We start from the raw sequence: 19,026 nt of genomic DNA, 5'->3' as shown, positions 1-19,026 counted from the left end.
ACCAGGACCCTGCAGAGCAGAGACACTGTAACTCCTATTTCCTTTGGATGGAAAGGTGGGACATAAAAGATGTTTTGCAGCTATCAGTGCTTTTCGGTCATCACGGAGGGGTCACCAGAGGAATTGGCTCCAGACCCAGAGCCAGGAATGATCTTCCTCTACTGATCAGGGACAGAAGATCTCTTAAGACTTCTGCAAGCCTAACTGAACCCTTGTGATGGTGTTTTGACTACTGAAAGGTGTTTTGGAACCATTGTGGATTTTTTCCCCCAAAGGCCCAAGGATTTTGCTACTTCCTGTATCAAATGGGAAGGAGAGGTAGCAGTCCTGCCCTTTAAAAGGACATGAGCTATGCCTGTGTGACACTACATCCATGACTGAACATACCTGCACAGGGAACCTCATCCACTGACTCTCACCCCACATCACTGGAGGCCTTTGCACTGGGGATGTTACAGCACATGGATGATCTGTGACAGCCATCTGAGGATGTGGAAAAAAGTCACATTCCCCACTGTTTAGGGTTTCAAACAAAGATCAGTTTTCAGGTTTATGTACCCAGAGGCCCACTGAATTTTATGCAGTTCTTTCTTGCAAAAGTACCCTAAAGGCTTGTTAGAAGTAAGCTCAGATTGTTAAATTCCTGATAAACAGTATTCGGGACCTATCTATTTGGCCACCTTTGGAAGATACCTCAAGAAAGGCTAATACCTGAACTTTCTTGCTACTTTGACACTCCTCCAAATTGTCTTGCTTTCTTCTTGTGTTTGACCACTGAAGCAACATGGACTATTTGAGTAAATGAGTCCCAGATCTCCTGGTTTTCATCCACTTCTTGTTTGTAATGAGTCCTTCTTGCCTCTCTGGCTCCCTTCATTGCCTCTTGCGGAGTGACTCGTTCATCTTGCCCTCGTGCATATTGTCAGAGCACTCAGCTCTCAGAAATGCCTGAAACTTCTGCGTCTCAAAGATGTCCCATTTTCATCATAGAACAAAAGACCAGTTAAAGGTTTGTTCAGTGCTACCAGTAGTCGTAACAACAGATGCTATTTTGTCCTTGTCCACCATGTCTTTTGAGGAATTCCTGTTTTAATCGCTGCCCTAGAGGTGCTGAGTTAAGAGCACTGCCCCTAGCACTTAGAGGTGTCCAGGATTCCCCAGGACTGCTTATCACACCACTCTGGGTGCTTGGTTAAGGGAGCTGGTATGTTCCCACAGGACAGTTGATCAGTATACAATAGCTTACTCCCATAGCTCCAAAGGAGATAGTTTATTCCAAAAAAATGTTAAGCCTTCTACTGGAGTTGGTCTCTGCTGACAAGGAGAAACCTGCAGTATCCTTGGCTGAAATCCCAGAATTCAGAAGGCACTTCTGTGTGACAAATCAGCCTGAGTGCTTATGCCCTTTGAGAGATATTAGTCTGGATTAAGTGCCTCAGACTCATGTTGAGAGAATTTGCTTCTGGAATGGACATACATCTAAGAAGCACATAACACACAATGGTTCAGGCTTACCAGCAACTAGTGGGTGTAGTAGACACATGAATGGCAGGGACAAACAAAATTGTCAGAAATACCTACACTTTTTCAGTTGGGAGAGAGCTTCAACCAAAGCATACTTGAAGAAGTCCCTACTGCTTTGACTAATAAAAAATTTTTGTAGAACTTTCTGTGCTGGAGTGGGAAAGCACACACCAATAGACTGAAAGATGCAAAGAACAGCTCTTCCTTGCAGGAATCAGGTCTTAAAGTTTTGCTCCTCTTAATTAGGAGATCTTTCAAGGCAACATCATGAAGATATGATGCATCTCTTTCACTATATCTCTATAATTAATATGAGGTGATGAAAGTCAAATGCTTGGGAACATTGCCTGGTACTACAGAGTTCTCTAATACAGCCCCTACGTTTCTGATTTGGTTTCCTTGTTGTCAAACCAGTCTCTTGTCCTTTTACTTTCTTAGATTAAGTTATTCCCCAGAAGACCATTTCGTAGAATCATAGAACCATTTTGTTTGGAATCATCTAGTTTGGAAAAGACCTCCAAGATCGTCAAGTGAACCTTTGACTGCACATCACCTTGTTGACTAGACCATAGCACTAAGTGCCACATCCATTTGTTTCTTGAACACTTACAGGAATGGTAACTCCACCGTCTCCTTGGGAAGTTTGTTCCAATGCTTGACCATCCTTCAGTGAAGAAGTTTCTCCTGATGTCCAACCTGAACCTCCCCTGGCACAGCTTGAGGCTGTGTCCTCTCATCCTGTCACTGGTTGCTTGGGAAAAAAGGGCAACCCCCACCTGGCTACAACCTCCTTTCAGGTAGTTGTAGAGAGTGATAGTGAGCCTCCTTTTCGGTAGAGCTGAGGATAACATCGGTTTGTTGCTCTAGCCTGCAGTTCTTGGAGGACATTTTTTTGAATGGTCATTTCCATAAGTAGCCATGGTAGGAGTATATCCCTAAAGGAGCTTCTGGATTGATGTATGCCTTGCTAATCCTCACATAATACATGCCTTTGAACATATACATGTGTTTGGAATGTCTGCCTGAGCTTGCTCTCTCTGCTAATCATCTGGGTCCAGTGAGGTGCAGCAACTTGAGGTCCACCCACAGTGGGTTGGCAATATTAGCCATCATTATGCTTAAATGATAATTTTTTTTCTTAAATCAGCTGCTGGTCTCAGGAGGTATTGCTACCACGACTTTCCAATGGCAGCCTTCATCTTCCCTGACACACCTTTCCTAGTCACCTGGACAGGAGTATATGTAGACTTCAAAGGATGAAGGGCTGCTCTGTAATCTGGCCTGTTCTCTGAAAACCATTGTCCTACTCTTGTGATGGACACCCTTTATTTTCTAGGTTGCCTCGTCCTTTTTAGCCTTTGCCTGTGAAAAGCAAAAAGGTGTTTATTAGTCAGACAGTGCTTGTAACTTGCATTGTTATCCCCAAGAGCTGTGTTGAATACATTGCCCTAGTAGTAACATTTTGAGCAGCATTTTGTTTCCAAAGTAAAGATAACATAATTCACCTAGTGTAGTTTTTATTTTTATTTTTAAATTACTACTATTATGTTAATCTGCAGGGGGAAAAAAAAAAAAAGAGGTAGAATCTGTGTTTCATATGCTAAGCTAAGGGGTGAGCCAGAGTGATCTGTAGTATTCTAATTATTTTCATCAACATATGACCTCATGAAGGTATTGGGCATTTTTCAGGAGAACCCAGCAGACAAATGTTTCCTGTTTTAGCACTCAAATACATGGAGTTAAAACCAGGTGAAGTTGGAAGACACAGAACACTCTTGAAGTCTTCTCTTTTGAGACAGTCATCGAAACTTGGGCTTTATTGAAAATCTGTGTCCTGTGCTGATGAAGTAGGTGAACTGAAGCTTTGCTATCATATGTCTATATTTTGGTATATTTCTAGGTTTCTCCCTAATTATGGCCCCCTGTAATGAGAGAGGTATGTTTTGACAAGGAGTGTTCAAAAATTGCTGAAATGTAACTTAGCTGATCAGTCCAGCATTCATGCATGATTTTTACTGCTTTTTAAGGGATGAAGAAGAGAAAAAAAAATCTCACTCGGATGGTACAGATGAAAAGGATAATGGGAGCCAGACAAAGGCTGTCAGTCGAATTGGCAACTCAAATAACCCGTTCCTGGACATCCCTCATGACCCCAATGCTGCTGTATATAAAACTGGATTTCTGGCTCGGAAAATCCATGCAGATATGGATGGAAAGAAAAGTGAGTAATATTTAAATCCTAATGTGTTATTTTCTTGTTATGTCTTCACAATGCCACTTACCAATGAGCCCATGTGTTTCTCAAGGCGAATAGTGCTGCTTCATTAGGGGAAATAGCAGCAATAACAGGCAGCACAGCAACTGGATTATCACACTCTCACTGTTAGGCCAGAATTTACAATGCGCAGTCCCATTTGCAGCAGCTCTAATGTATAAGAAATAATGTGATACAGCAAAGCAATGTGAATTTTTTTGTGCTAAAAGAAAATTAATATAGTGGTTTGCAGAATAGAAAACAATTTCAAGTGAATTACAGTAGCTGTTCTGCAGTAATTTGATAATTCTCCTTTCCTTTCCAACACCAGATTGTTCCAAATCTCCCCTCCCCTCTGGGTCTGTCTTTAAAGAAAGGCTGTTCTCTACCTCTGTTTGGAAGATGCTGTAACTGTTCCCTTCCCTGCTTTCCCAGCCTTGGGTCACATATCCAATGAAGGGCAGCAGCTTTTGGCACCAGCCTGCTTTTTACTATGCAGTTTCACCCTGCCTCTTTCTTGTAATAATGCTGCTGTGTCTTTTACTTACTTCAATTATCTCCTTCCTTTATTTTCCTACTTCTGTTTGTAATGCACTAATTATCAAGGGCCTCTGATGCACCTGTGTGTGTGTTTTGTTGTTTGGATACCTTCATTTGTTGTCTACAGATCTTGGAAAAAGCTGAGGTTAGTCAGAGCATCTGCTTTTTTCCCAGTCAATGTTGATGATTGCCTACTCATGGTTCTCATTGTTGGGCTAAATCTCAAAGACAAAAGTCTGGCTTCATGATGGGTTTCCAGTGACAGCCAGTCTCTCCTAGCTGGGCTAAGCTCTCTGCTGTTCACATGTTTTGCTAGTCTATTTTAGAAGGTACAATTGGAGGTCAGTATTTTCAAGATGGAAGCTGACAGCTGGGCAACTGGATCCAGACAGAGGTGTCAAAATCAAGCTGACCTAATTCTTTGTGATGTCTGAGTACTCTAAATAGATTCGTCTTTATTAAACATCTTCTTATTTAGCCTTTATAAGTAATTGTATCTAGCTGCCTTTATTAAATTATTTCTTTAATTATAAATACCAGAATTGCTCATTGTTCAGCACACTGGACACTGGAATTTTGGGGATAACTCTTTTATGAGTAATATAATTCGGGCCATGTTTTCAGAAGTTCCTGTACAATTTAAAGGTCTGCCTTACTGTCATGCAGTTCTCAAAAAAGTTGCATTCTGGCTTTCTAGGCGCAAATAAAACAAAACTTTTTTTTTCTTTTTTTAAGCTAGTTAGACGGTCTCTTTTCATATTTCATTTCTTAATGGAGTTTTTGCAGGGCAAAGATTAGCTTGTGCAGGATTTCTAATGAAGTGATGTGCTAGAATGCTCATCTGTTACTTTCTCTGGAACCTAGTTCTGAGGGTTGAAGTCCTTAGGCACTTAGGGGAGAAGGGTGTAATGCCTGGCAGCTGAACTGAACAAATGCCAATTAGAAATAAGGCGTGTTATGCGAGATGATTAACCTCTGGGACAAGGGACTTGTAACCCCTTCGTCTTCACTTTCTGTGTTCAGATCAGAGTGGGATGCCTGAGTGTCACGCTTTAGTTGGGCACGGGTTATTAATTCCAGTATGGAGTCAGTGATACACGTATATGGGTGCTGGTCAGCCGTGTATGCTTGGTGGGGAGTGAGTTCAGATGCAGGCTTCCAGTCTCTGGCACTGTCACCATACAGCCTGTGCCTAGTTCTCTCCCTCTGTCGCACCTGAATTTCAGACTGGATCCTTCAGCCTTCATGCTGAATTTACTTTTTTCCCCCCCCACTGCTTGTCTCTAGGAATTTATGGGCTAGATATGTTGTCATATGTTGTCTCTGTTACGTTCTTCAATCTCTAACTGACTTTAGCTTTCTTGTGGGATTGGGTATTTTTCACATGATTTTGTTTGGCACCCTTCTCCTTTCTCAGTGCTAGCTTGGGTGTGCACTAGCAGTAAAGGGGAAGGATGCTTTGGAGAGACACTGCTTTCTGAGTAGTATCCCACTGGTCCTGAGCAGTGCCTGCCAGCCTGCTTTGGCATGTAAAAAGACTGTTTCTTTCTGAAAACTGCCATGGTGCAGAGCTCAGACGTAGTTGTGTAGGGGCAGTGTCTCCCTATCTGCAAAAGCACAAAGGCTGGATCTCTGTGGCCTGCTTTCTGCATTGCTGCTGCTCAGTTCTGATCCAGTTCAGGGCTGTCATTAGGGTTGTTGTATTACTCTCTCTCACAGCAGGTGTGTGCAGGCACTGTGCTAAGTTGCATTGTCCTTTGAAAAAGATAGTACGAAGGAGGTTTAACACAGGACTAATGTAGCTCTCCTGTAGCCTAGACAAAGTATAAAAATGGATCTGAGTTAAATGGGTTTTCATTTGTTTTCTTTCCAGCTCCCCGGGGAAAACGAGGCTGGAAAACCTTTTATGCCGTGCTGAAGGGAACAGTCCTGTACTTACAGAAGGTAGGGGAAATCACTGTCTTTTGAAAACTAATTAAAGAGGGATAAAGCAGCATGCATCCTCTACACTCTCGCAGCCCACCTCCAGGCTCCTTTCCTTCTGATGCACAGCATGACTGATCTCCCTACCCCCCACCCTATTAACACACACATTCAGGCATGAATCCTTTCATTGACAGCCTCTCCCTTTTCAAATTTTCAAGTTCAGTTCCACTGTCCCCATCTATGTGCACCCTGTAAGTTCCAGTGTGTACCATTGCTGTCTCACATGGCTGAAAAAGATAGCCAGCTTCACCAGCAAAGACAGTGTCACCTCTCTGTGTCGTGCTCACATTCCTCTAGGCTGCTTTTAACTTTGCATTTCGTACGTATGACTTCCCCTTCTGTAAGGTTGTCCTCTTTTCCCACCTTTTCATAGTATACTTTTCTGCAGTGCCTGCAAGACCAGCTGCAAAACAGTTGAACAACAGCTTGGCCTAGGTAGGAATCTGCAGCTTCTGTTCCTTTGCAAAACTGAAGGATAAAAGAATACTTTCCTTCCAAAAAGCCGGAAAAGACTGGTTTCTAACAAAATGTGCTTCCTGACAGCAAGATGTCTAAAAAAAAAATGTCACATGAAACCCTTCAAGCCTTTTGTTGCAAGCTTAAATATATTATAGTACATTTTTAACTATACTGTTAGAACATAAAATGCAACATATGAGTGAGAACTGTCAAAATCAAATAAATGGCAGCAGCTAAGTAGGTTGTTAAGGCTTTTTGCCCTCCAGTATAGTTGAAATATTCATGGAATAGATGCTGCTTGTCCAGACTGCCCTGTATTGCAGAAGTATGCTTCTTTGAAAGCTCTTTTACATTTCCACTCTGTTTTGTAACTGTCAGGAGTGAAAGTACATACTGCTGTTTCCTCCTCCCCTGCTGTGGCTTTCTGAAGTTGTTGGTTTCATTGGAGCCAACCTGAATGGTCTCTTGAGAAGAAAGAGTGATTTGGATCAAATTGTTACCAGCATGAGGTTTACAAGGTGAATGCTCAGGGTGCAGTACCTTTTTGAGGGGGCTGAAATCCTGAAACAGACAAAACAATCTGCAGTCAGGATAGAAGATTTGGGCTGAAAGTTGGATGTGATATGCTCAGAGCCATTGCAAGAGCCTAGAACCAAGTCTGCTGAATCCCAAGTCCTTTTGCTGGGAGGAAGTTCAAGTTTTACTAAAATGCTTTCATAGCAGGCTTGTTCTTGTCCTTTTCTGACTGAAGTGGATTCATCTGCTTCAGTTTCTGAAGTAAGTCATCTTTAATGTTCATCTGAAAAGACTGCATGGTTCTCTGAGAAATACAAAGGCTTGTTTGTACTACAATAATTAATTTCTTACTTGATATTAAAGGGAAAGAACTGAGGATACTGTCTATTTTAGCACTTAAATTAAATATTTTTATGAGTATTGCTGGCATATTAGTTTAAAAAGCTTTCTGTTTAATAAAATGTAGAGATGCTGATGTAGCATGCAAATTTTCCACAGAATGCTGCCCGCCCCCTTCCTACCCTCCATGCTTTCAGGAGCCGGGAGTAATTTCACGTATGACTGAATCTTAGCAGAATGAAATGCATTGTTGGAGTTCTTGTTCTTACTTGTTTGTCATTTCTGTATTTTGCACTTGTTGGAGCACTTGAGTTCAGTGATTACAGGGCGGTACTCTGCAAAACTGCATTCTCCCATTTGCTTTGAAGCCGCCTTACTGTAGAACACTGACAAGCAAGGCTTTTGCTTTAGTGCTACGAGAGGTTGACAAAAGGGTGTGATGGGAAGTAACTCATTCCAAGAGCGACGGGACAGCTGTGAGCCTTCCCAGGGTGTCTCTGGCCCCTGCTCAGCCACATGCTGCAGCTGTGAAAAAGCCTGTGATTTCTCTTCAGGTTCAGAAGATCCACCAGGGCTTTCCTTCAGCACTCAAATAAACTTTACTCTGTTAGGGATGTAGTATCATAGCAGGTGAAGGTGCCAGAGTTAAAAAGTACATAGTTGGGCCAAGTAGTTATTGTAACTGTTGCTGAGCTGCTGTTTCCTTCTGTCATATACTAGGGACTGAAATTATCCTAATTTCAGGAAGTACTGAAGCATTTTAGAACAGCTCGATTTCTTTACAGAAATGCGTGGTTCTGGCAATAGTCTTGGTCAAAGGATTGCCTTGTCTCAGCTCACCTTCTCTCCTGATTACAGAGTGCTGTAGGGCAGGGTGCATTCACATGCACACACATTTTTCCTCTTTCTCTCATTTTCTATATATCTGTGGAGATGACATCTGTGATGGTGGTTTCATTGCACTGAGTGCTATTCACGCAGGATAGAGCAAAATCTCACTGTACAGGTACTGTCTACACACAAACACATGTAAAAACCTCTGCAATATTGCTTTCTGTGTTCATCTGTAACTCAGCTATTCCCTCAAGACACTGCTGTAATATAAATATTAATTGTTCGTAGCAGCTGTGATTCCCCCGGTGGGCAGTGTCATCCCAATTCTGCTGTCACTCTGCATTCCTGTTCTCCTTGTTTTGCTGTCAAAGTCCATGTATGAGAGTGTTTTGTAAATGGTGGTCACTTGAGATTTACTGAGGACTTTTTCTGGGTTGTCTTGTCTCCCTGCCCACATTTTTTTTTCCATTGGAATTATTCCAGTGCTAATTCCTGTACTGCATATTGTTTTGTTCTTAAATGAGCGATTTAAGAGAGATGGTTTCTGAATTAGTGAGCACAGAGAGCACCAGAGGGGCTCAGTGGTAACTTTCACAATTAACCAACTAAACATGCCTGCACAGTATTATATAAAATAAGAAGTTTGACATGTTTGGGATGTTGGCTGTGTCTCTGGGCATCCTCAGGCCAAGGTTAATTTCCTGCCCTCTGTTCATAGCAAGAGGAAATTGCGAAGTAGGAGCTTGACAGAATGTCTGTTCACTAGACTGACAATGGGATGTGATGTGCATACACAAGACAAGCTTATAAGGAGAGGACATAAGGCTGACCTCGCTTCCTTGCTAGAAATTGCTTCTGGGCAAGCGGTGCAGGACATGAACCTTCATGTTTTGTTTAGACTCTTCTGTGAGGTTCTGAACGTCTTTGCTCTTTGATGTGGCACTTTATAATCATCCAGGCTTTGGGTATTTTTGTATAAATTTTCTCAAATTTCCCCTACTAAAAATTAAAAAAAAAAAAAAATAGAGAAAGGCAAGACTGATGTAAAGTGTTTGGTGATGAGACTTTCTGAGAGTTTTGCAGCCGTCACATGCATCTGAGTGGAGATATCCATCCATGGTACATTGACTGATAAGAAAAGACAAATATCATTCTCTGGTTTACCAAAAACGTATTTGGAAATGTGCTGACTCTGGGTCAGCAGGATGTGGGAAGGTCATTCTCCAGGAGTTTGAGAAAGATGAACTCAGCATGCCATTGCATTGTGTGCAGTACTCCTATCAGCGTTTAGTTGACAGACAGGTCACAGTTCCTTTCTGGCTCCATATATATTTCTTGCCACTGTCTAGGTCTAACTTTAGAGAACTGCCTTCCGTTTCAGCTCAGCCTGCACGCTGACACCAGCACATCATAGCACATGCTGTCCTTGATGGCTTAGGCGAAAATGGATGTTCCTACTCCCCTAGCATTCCCTACCAGTCAAAAAGAGTTGAAGGCCTTGGAGAAGGAATTTTGGCAGCACATTCACATCCTTACAGCTTTCTCTGAGGCTGGCAAACTACGTGGAGACATTTCCGGTATGCTGATCAGTGCCTTTGGAGAAGCTGGCAGAGCCCCAGCTGTCAAGGTAGATTGCAGCCAACTGATCTGGTGGGATTAGCAAGGATTACCATGAATGCTTTCTGTTGGAAGGAAGGGGTTCTCAGCCAGGACTGCTTCTGGGACTGCCCAAATGTGGACTTTTTCTGAAACGGGTTTAGACACCAGAGCAGGTTGTGGACATTGGATGCAACTGACAGAGGAAGCTAGGAAGCAACAAGCTGGGTGATAGCTGACACTGTCTCTAGGCGCTAATACGAGGAAAGATAGAATATCATGTTTCTGAGGCCTGAGGTTTTTGTTCACTTCTGGCTGTGAGTTTTTCCCAGTCTTCATGGACAATGGAGCCTGTCATGTCCCCCAAAACTATCACCAAATTGATCAGCTTGTGAACCCTTAAAGGAAGGGGCTTGACCTGAGGCCTTGCCTCCTCCATCTTCAAGATGGGGTGTGCCAGACTTCCTTGAAAAAGGTTTAAAGGATGCCCTAAGTGGGCATAGGCAAAATCGTTCAAGATAGACAGATGCCTCCAAATCTTCCTGAGTCTCGAATTATGAGAGAGGAAGGACATTTGGCTTCGCTCACTGTCAGCCCTTGAAAACCCCTTATGCTGCAGATCTTTAGGTTGAAGGCTGCCCTTTGGTCACCTGTGCAGTTATGCTCTTTCTGCTGGGCCTGCCAGACCTGTGGTGGGTTGTGCCCTTGCCTGGCTCCAGGTGGAGGTGGTGGTGTGGCAGGACTGCTGGGTAGCTGCTGGTGATTCCCCCATCCACTGAAACTCAACCTGGAGAGCCCCAACCCAGCCTGGCTGAGAACTCAGATACCTTTGGCAGTGGTGTAGATTCCTCTGGCTGCAATGCTGTTTGGTGTGCTGCCAGAGAAGTTCTGTAAAAGTATTCATGCACATTAACCAGCTCTTCTCTCGGGCGGGTGCCTCCCTGGATGTTGAAGCTAGTGCTATCCCACACACGCTCTGCATGCTGCACTGTGTTTCCTGCTAAACCTCATCTCGTAAATTGTGTTCAAGTGCAGGATCAATAGTTATCATGCCTGCAGGGAGTTACTTCACTGCTTTGCAGCCATCACAGTAGGTACATGTTCCAGGTGAGACTGATTTCTGTGATACACTAAGGGGGAGATGGAGTCAATTACAGACTGCTTTGGCCTGCCCTTCAGAAACAAAAGGATGCAGCCTTGCTGGCAAATCACTTTTCCTTCAAAAAGCTCCTGGCTTTTCCAAGCCATTTATAGTCATGCGGGCTCTGAATGGAACTTATGGCTACATTATGCCCTTGTCCAGCTTCTGTCACTCATGAGATTAAAGACTGCTTCCAGGCTGATGCTTGCAACACAAGGGAAGTTTGACTCCCTGTTTTTGTCATCTGGTGTTGGGAGTGGTACTGTTATTGTGTTAGAAACCCAGACAGAGCTGTGCTTGCCATTTGTAGACCCTCATCAGAGAGATTTAAGGGAGTTTGCTGTAATTTGCTTTGTGGACACTGGTAAGGAGGCTTCTACAGTGTCTGAGGGCTTGCCTAGGAAAACATACAAAGGTAGCTGGTTGAGAAAAGTTAAAATCAGGCAGCAGAGGCTGAGAACCCAAGTAGCTGAGCAGTGGAGGCTGATTATGACAGATTCTTGAAATGAAGACAAATAATCCACAGCTGTTGTCATAGTCAAATACTTCCTTCTTACATCTCTTCCTGTCAAGCAGGTAGTGGAACTACTTCTCTGCCCTGGAAAGACATCAAAACAGAGAAAGAAAGAGAAAGGGAAACATGTTAAAGGTAGTGGAAACTGCAGGTTCACAAGTTAGGTTGCACTCAGTTCATATACTTTATTACTATTTCTGAACTGTGGAACAAGGTTTTTCCCTAGGCTAAGGAAAACGGAGTATCACATGCAGAAATAAAATGCCGTTTTCCCCCTGCTATCTTCTGCAGGATGAATACAAGCCAGAAAAGGCTTTGTCAGAGGAAGATCTGAAGAATGCGGTTAGTGTGCACCATGCACTGGCATCCAAGGCAACAGACTATGAGAAGAAACCCAATGTCCTCAAGCTTAAAACAGCAGATTGGAGAGTCCTGCTTTTCCAAGCCCAGTAAGTGCTCTCCTCATGCCACTCATTGAGGAAAGAAAGCAGTGCTGAAGGAGGGGTGAATTCCTGCCTGGACAAGTTAAAGCAGAGGCTTAAAAGGTTCAATCTGTTTATTTGATCAGAAATAAGATTAAGTAGTGATGTGATTAGAGTGCACAAGTAGTGCATGAGAAAGAAACATCAGTTTTTAAGAGGCTTTTTAATCTAGCTGAGAGAGGCATAACAAGATGCAGCAGCTAGAAGCTGAAGCTCCAGAAAATTCAATTTGGAAACAAGGCACAAACTTACAACAGTCAGGGTGATTAATCAGTGAAGCAAATGACCAAAGACAGTCTTGGATTGCCTGTCTCCTGATGTCATCAGGTCCTAGCCGGATGTCTTTTAGAAGATATGCTGTGGTTAGAAACAAAGTTACTACTTAATACAAGAATGATTTGATTAAGTTTTTCATGCTGTGATATCCAGACAAAACAGATGACCTGCCTTTTGCTTCTGAGCTCTTCTCTACTGAGATCCATATGAAACCTCCTAGAGATCTGTGATATCCAGCACAACTGAGACCTTAGGACATATGTCTGAATCAGGGCATTGGTTGGCTCTGCCACCTGTGTTATTGGTATTGGATTAGGAGAAGATGTCTGCTAGGGTGAGGTGTGGATCTAACCACAAGCCAGCCTGTGACTGAGTTACTTAGCATTAACTGCTTGCAAACATAGGCAGGAATATGGAGCAGACTTTAAGACTTGTCCAGTTTTGGTTATTCTCACTTCTAAAATGCTGTAGAAGGGGAGGAAAGAAGTAGAAGAGGCTGAGCCAACAAGTACTTAATACGTGTTTCTTCCCCAGGAGCCAAGAAGAAATGCAGACCTGGATCAACAAGATTAACTGTGTGGCTGCTGTCTTCTCTGCACCACCATTTCCAGCAGCAATTGGCTCTCAGAAGAAGTTCAGTCGCCCACTCCTGCCAGCCACCACGACAAAGCTATCTCAGGTGAGACATTTTTATATAGAGGGTAGGTGATGATGATTTCTCTTTCTGGCTGGAGACTGGGTGGTGGTCCTTGTCACTGTTTTATAGCTGTTGCCACTAGCAGTCCTAGGAGGAGAAGACTTGCATAATAAATCTCTGCTCATTTCCTCATGGAAGATTGGAAGTGCGGGGAGAGAAGGAACGGACTCAAATACAATTGGTTCATATTTTTTAAGAAAATAGTACCAGATAAAGAATTTTCTTCTTGTGCTTATGGCCCTGCAGAGGACATTTCAAATACTGATTGATGGGGATTTTTGAATTTGAGTGTTCACGAAAGCCACTCATTTCAGAAGAAGTAGACATACTCCTGGTCTTTGGCTTACCAAGTTGGTAAAAGGTGAAAGCTGATGCAGCAGACAAGCATCAATTATATTTCTCCCATTAGTTTTCCAGACTCCATTTACCAGCTATGGGGTTTCCTTTGTAATATATATTTAAAAAATGTGTCTTATATGAATGTCTTTGGTCTTTCTTGTGATCACACAAGCTTTTAGCATCCTGTGGCAGGGAGTTGCACAGCTCTACTACTTCTTGCACGAACTCACATATTTCTGCTTGTCCCAGACTGGCTGTGTCAGATGCTTGTGCCCGTAGCTTTTTGTACTTTGGGAGATGCAATGCCTGCCTGGAATTCCTCCTTCACTGGCAGGAGCATGATACTGATGGCATTGATCAGGTTTTAACACAGTGACATCCTCCTGTAGCTTTTAAAGTGATCTGCCCATGCTGGATTTCTTCTTAAATGCATTTGTTGGGGTCCTTTTTTTACCATCTTCATAGCTTACTATTGATAGCTAACTATCCTTAGAAACCAGTGTCTCAAAATCTGTGTTTCTCTAAGGGTGTGGGTTTTTTTTAGGTTGCCCCTGCTCTCCATGACAGTAGCCTTTCTTCTTACAATGTGGTGACCGACTTACCGTCTTCTGTTCTGGGTTAAAGTTTAAAGCATGTTATGTAAAGAATAACAGTAACTTGTCTCATCCTTGTGGTTTTACCTTTTGCTTATGCATACCCTTTTTAAAATACAGTATGGGGCTTCCATAATTTACCCCCAGTCAGCAAAGGAAGCTTTTTTACTCACTGTAGTTCTGTGTGATTGTTCCATTTAGCACATTGTTTCCTAGTATCATTGTTTCCATTTAATCTGGGAAGGAAGAGGATAGATCACAGCCCTGTGGTTTGTATCTTGAAGAAGGAGTGACACAAAAAGTGGAATAAGATAAGCTGTTTTAGACAGGCAGAAGAATGTTAAGCGTTCAAAGTAGATAAATTCAAAGGCAAGCAGAAACATGTCTGCTTTCATCTGTCAGTGTGGAAAAGCTGCCAGCAGGCTGTTTCTCATTTGGCAGACAAAAAAAATACAAATTGTCAAATCCCTGTGGTTGCTGTTTAGGATTTTATGGGATGAATCATGATGGACACTACTTCAGAAGGTCTGTTCCTGGTCAGCCAGAAGTCAGGGTGCAGTGAGGACCTAATATGGGTGAGGAAGAGAGGTTGGACATGATGACAGGTTGTGCAAGATCGTTGTACCAGGTTTTCTTTCAAAAGCAGAGCGGTATCTGATCTTGGTTAGTCCAACCGAAGAGGGATGTGACAAAGCTATATATAAAGGAACAACCAGTCTAGAAAAGATCTACTAGGGTGTTGGTTTTTTTCTTTTTTTCTGAGAATGCGCAGCACGTACAAAAGCTCCAAAGCCGGTGCCCTGGAAATGACAAGTGCTGTATTAATAGCTGCTCAAAGACCTCCTGTCATCAGACTGTAGAACCACTACCACAGGATGTCCCTGGGACCAGGGAATCAGCGCAATGTAAAGGATGATTGGGCACTAATGAGAGAGCATGCACATCTAGGGTAGTAACTAAGAGCAACAAGAATTTTTGGCAATCAGTAGCAAGTGGTTTCAGCCCTACCACGTTTAGGCGGAGGCAAATTATCCCACATGTTTCTTTCTTCAGTTCTCCTGCAAAAGAGTTGAAACACAAGATTAGCTGGGGCTTAGCTATCATCATCTGTAGAAGTTTTCCCCCTTTCTGCTGTTTTCCACAGCTCCAGCTCAGTGAGCCAAGAGGCTCAGTCCCCAGTGTGACTCAGTGCAGAGCAGGCTTGTCTGAGCTACGTTTGAAGCTGTGGGCTGCACTCAGGGGCACATCACTGAGGGACAACGCTGGCAGCTGTTCCCTCCTCTGAGGCGAGGTGACTACACAGGAGCTGACCTGGGTGCTACCTCTTGGCTAATTCACCAATATCTGCATGATTATGTATCCATTTTGGACTTACCTAATTCAAACGTAATTTCAGATCCAAGCCTAAAAATGGACAGGCCATCCTGCAGGAGATGGAAACCTGAGATGAGGGAAGGTTAGCTGACAGATGGACTGGAGGAAGTGAGTGGGCCTGGGATTATGATAAAGGAAATAGCCTAGAAAGTGGGAGTAGCAGTGCCTCACTTTCTCCAATTGCACAGTGGGATAAAAGCTGGTAGCAGCTTAGCAAAATGAGATACCTTTTGGGGTCTGGACAGCCCTTCCTCTTCTGAATGTACTGTATTGTTCTAAACAAGTAGAAACCACACACCAGAGATCTTTTGGCAGTGCAGAAATAGAAGGAGGGGCACTGACTCCATGTCTCTTCTATCCTGGAAGGAACTATTTTTACATTGCAAAGACCTGAGGCAGGATGTTTGCCTGTCTCATTCTGCCTTTGGCTTGTCTGCATACACAACAGTCTTAATTAATTTACCAAAAATTTTATTAGAGCAAAAGTGTCATGTTGTCAGTAATGCTCGGCAGCAAGCTGCTTCTGTTGCTCACAGCAAGGCGAGGGATGACAGGTTTGCTCTCCTTCCCAGTGGCATCTGCTGGCTGCTGAGTTTTTTCTGCAAGCTTGGCCACTTTGAGTGCCTTTGAGAGAGCTGTTGGTGTCAGAGCTCTGGGATAACAGATCTTACCAGTATAAGAAACAGAAGCTATGAGGTATTATTGTACAGGAACCTCTGTATTTTTCTTTGCTTAATGGATATTTTAGATTCTGTTACTTAAGTACATAATATGTTTCTGAAGGATGAACAGCTGAAGTCCCATGAAGCTAAGCTGAAGCAGATTTCCACTGAGCTTGCTGAACATCGCTCCTATCCTCCTGACAAGAAGCTCAAAGGCAAGGAGGTAGATGATTACAAACTGAAGGATCACTATCTGGAGTTTGAGGTATGTATGGGACACATTATTACTTTACTTCTTGAGTGTGGGTGGTCTTATATTTGGGTTACAGTCCTGAAGTTCTCCATTTTTCACTTTACTTCCCTAAGGAGTGTGTTCTTACTAGACAGAAAAGTCATAGCAATTGCAGAAGCTGGAATGTGGCTGTTTCTTTCTGATGAGAACTTCCTTAGCTCTGAATTTAGCTCCTAGTCTGTAACATGGAGGATAGAAATGAGACCCCTGTCCTTCCTGATGTATCTATTTGAAGAGATTATAAGATCTTCATGCATGAAGTTGTCTCGTGTTGTAAAACTGTTGCCTAGTGTACTGAAACCTCAAGTCTCTAGAGAATGATTACATTCTGCAGTAATGCAGATCATGGTAATTGTCTTCCACTGGTAAGTTCTGAAAGAACTGATAGGCTAAAATTATTGTCATAGGCATGGCTGCCTCATCAGAGCCATTTGTGTTGTATACCACTGAGATGGATGTCAGGATGAGAAGGAAAAGAGTAGAATTAAAAATCACAGGATTGAGTGGTGCAGCTTAGGCAGATGCATTAGGAGATTGTTTTGAGTATCTGACATCAGCTTTTATCCATAATGGTGTCTGCCACATTGTAGGACTATGTGGGAATGAATTGGCAACCCAGCAGATGTCTGGTACTTGTTATGACTACACCTTTGAGCTTTTTCCCCCAGGACTGCGAGTCAGTGTTGCCTTGGGTCTGAAAGGATCCTACTCTAAATAGGCACTGCCTGGCAAGGAAAATATGTAGTCTGAAAAAGAAGAAGAGCAGATAAGACAGATGAGACCTCCAGAGCTGATGCTGGAGGCAACAGAGCACAAACCTCCAGAACTGAAGTAAGCCTTCTGCCCCATGCTATCAGTTTCTGTTAGAGGGACTCTTTTTATTCCTGGACTTAACTCATTGCATACTTTTGCTTTTGCAGAAGGTTGTAACCACTGTGTTGAGTTTCACTTTTCCATAGCAGTCAATCAACATGGCTCTGTGAAGGAGGAATCATTACCTGACCAACATGATAGTCTTTTAGGATAAGATGTTTGGTGTGATGGCTGAGGGGATAGCAGTGGATGTTGTTGGTTTTTCACTTTGGCAAGAATGCTGACATTGCTGATGAAGTGGATTAGGAGGTTGACAGTGAGGTGGTTTGGCTGAACAATTGATATCAAAGGGTTGTCATCAATGGCGCAGTGTCAGTTTTGAAACAGAGCACTCAGATGTACAGAGTAAGCCACACACTTTCTCTCTGGAGGGGATCTTGTAAAACTTGGAAGATCAACGAGTTTCTTAGCTTTGGGTTCTTGACATAAAGTTTATTTTCTATCACTTTTAGAAGCTTGGTGAGTTAGGATGAAATGTAGGCTGGAGTATTAGATGTTTTCAGGAAGATTGATGGGGGAGTAGATTGTTGTGGGGTTTTTTTCTGTTTCCTGTCAGTGTTAACATGGTGATCTTTTGAGATATTCCTCAGGTACCTCAGTACAAATCAGAACCAGTGTAGCCCAGGAAGCAAAAGGTGTCATCTTCACTAGTGAGAGTCTCAAAGAGCATTTGAGCTGTGCAGTTCAGATAAGTGATCAGCTCTGCAGGAATGCTTATCTAAGCAGGCACATTGTGGCAACAGCTTCACTTATGTGTGAGAAATGGTAATTCAAAGTGCTGGTGTGCAATGCTGTGTTACCTTCACATTTAGCACAGATTTCACAGGCCATGTTGAGCTATCAAGACACCCTTCCAAGGGCCATGAGATGAGGCAATTCCAAAATGCTAGAAGTCAAACAGATGAGGCAGAAGGCTAATTGGGATCTTCTTCCGGAGCTAAGGCAAAAAAAGGGAGGTGTATGCTGAGTGAAAGCAAGGTCAGGTGACATGGGAGGAATACAGAGATGCTGCTCACCACTGTAGCAAGAAAATTCACGTGGCCAAATTTCAATTGGAGTTGCAGCTGGCCGGAACTGTGGGGGACAATAAGAAGAGTTTTTTAAAATATATTAATAGCAAAAGGCAGTGTAGGAATAACATCAGCTTGTTACAGGATGAAGATGGTCATCTCGCAAACAGGGGCATGGACAAGGCAGAGGTGTTTAATGCAGTCTTTGCCTCTGTCTTCATCCTCATGGATGACAGACCAGGGGGATGTCAGTGCCCTGAGCTGGAGGACCAAGACTGTGAGAATGTTCAGGTCCTGGTTAACCTTGAAGTTGTGTGGGATCAGCTGCGCCAGCTGGATCCCTACAAATATATGGGACCTATTGAGATTCATCCAAGAAACCTCAAAGAGCTGTCTGATGTCATTGCAAAACTTCTCTCAATGATGTTTGAACAGTCTGAAGAGATCCCAGTTGTCTGGAAACTGCCTAGTGTTTTCCCAATTTTCGAGAAGGGCAAAAAGGATGACACTAGAAACTACATGTCTGTCAATCTCACTTCAGTGCCTGGTAAAGTTACGGAGAAAATTATTCTGGGAGGTATTGAAAAACATCTGGAGGACATTGCAACCATCGTCACAGCCAGCACAGCTTCATGAGAGGAAAGTCCTGCTTGTCCAACCAAATTTACTTTTATGAGAGGGTAACCCACCTAGCTGATCAGGGGAAGTCAGTTATTACTATATTT

At 43.0% G+C, this 19,026-nt stretch overlaps 1 protein-coding gene across 4 annotated transcripts in view; it reads left to right on the top strand.

The window, feature by feature from the left end:
* Positions 1-19,026, top strand: part of PSD3 (pleckstrin and Sec7 domain containing 3) — a 112,342-nt gene that overhangs the window by 83,773 nt on the left and 9,543 nt on the right. For all 4 annotated transcript variants that reach the window (XM_039567278.1, XM_019286170.3, XM_019286171.3 and 1 more), the window contains 5 exons: positions 3,552-3,745; positions 6,192-6,262; positions 11,995-12,152; positions 12,996-13,140; positions 16,248-16,391. In XM_039567278.1, the coding sequence (XP_039423212.1) occupies positions 3,552-3,745; positions 6,192-6,262; positions 11,995-12,152; positions 12,996-13,140; positions 16,248-16,391 (712 nt within the window). The remainder of the gene's footprint in view (positions 1-3,551; positions 3,746-6,191; positions 6,263-11,994; positions 12,153-12,995; positions 13,141-16,247; positions 16,392-19,026) is intronic.

This window comes from Corvus cornix, chromosome Z (assembly GCF_000738735.6).
Source record: "Corvus cornix cornix isolate S_Up_H32 chromosome Z, ASM73873v5, whole genome shotgun sequence".
Classification (NCBI taxonomy): Eukaryota; Metazoa; Chordata; class Aves; order Passeriformes; family Corvidae; genus Corvus; species Corvus cornix.
The sequence above is the reverse complement of the archived record's forward strand: the minus strand, read 5'-3'. Positions and strand labels throughout refer to the sequence as shown.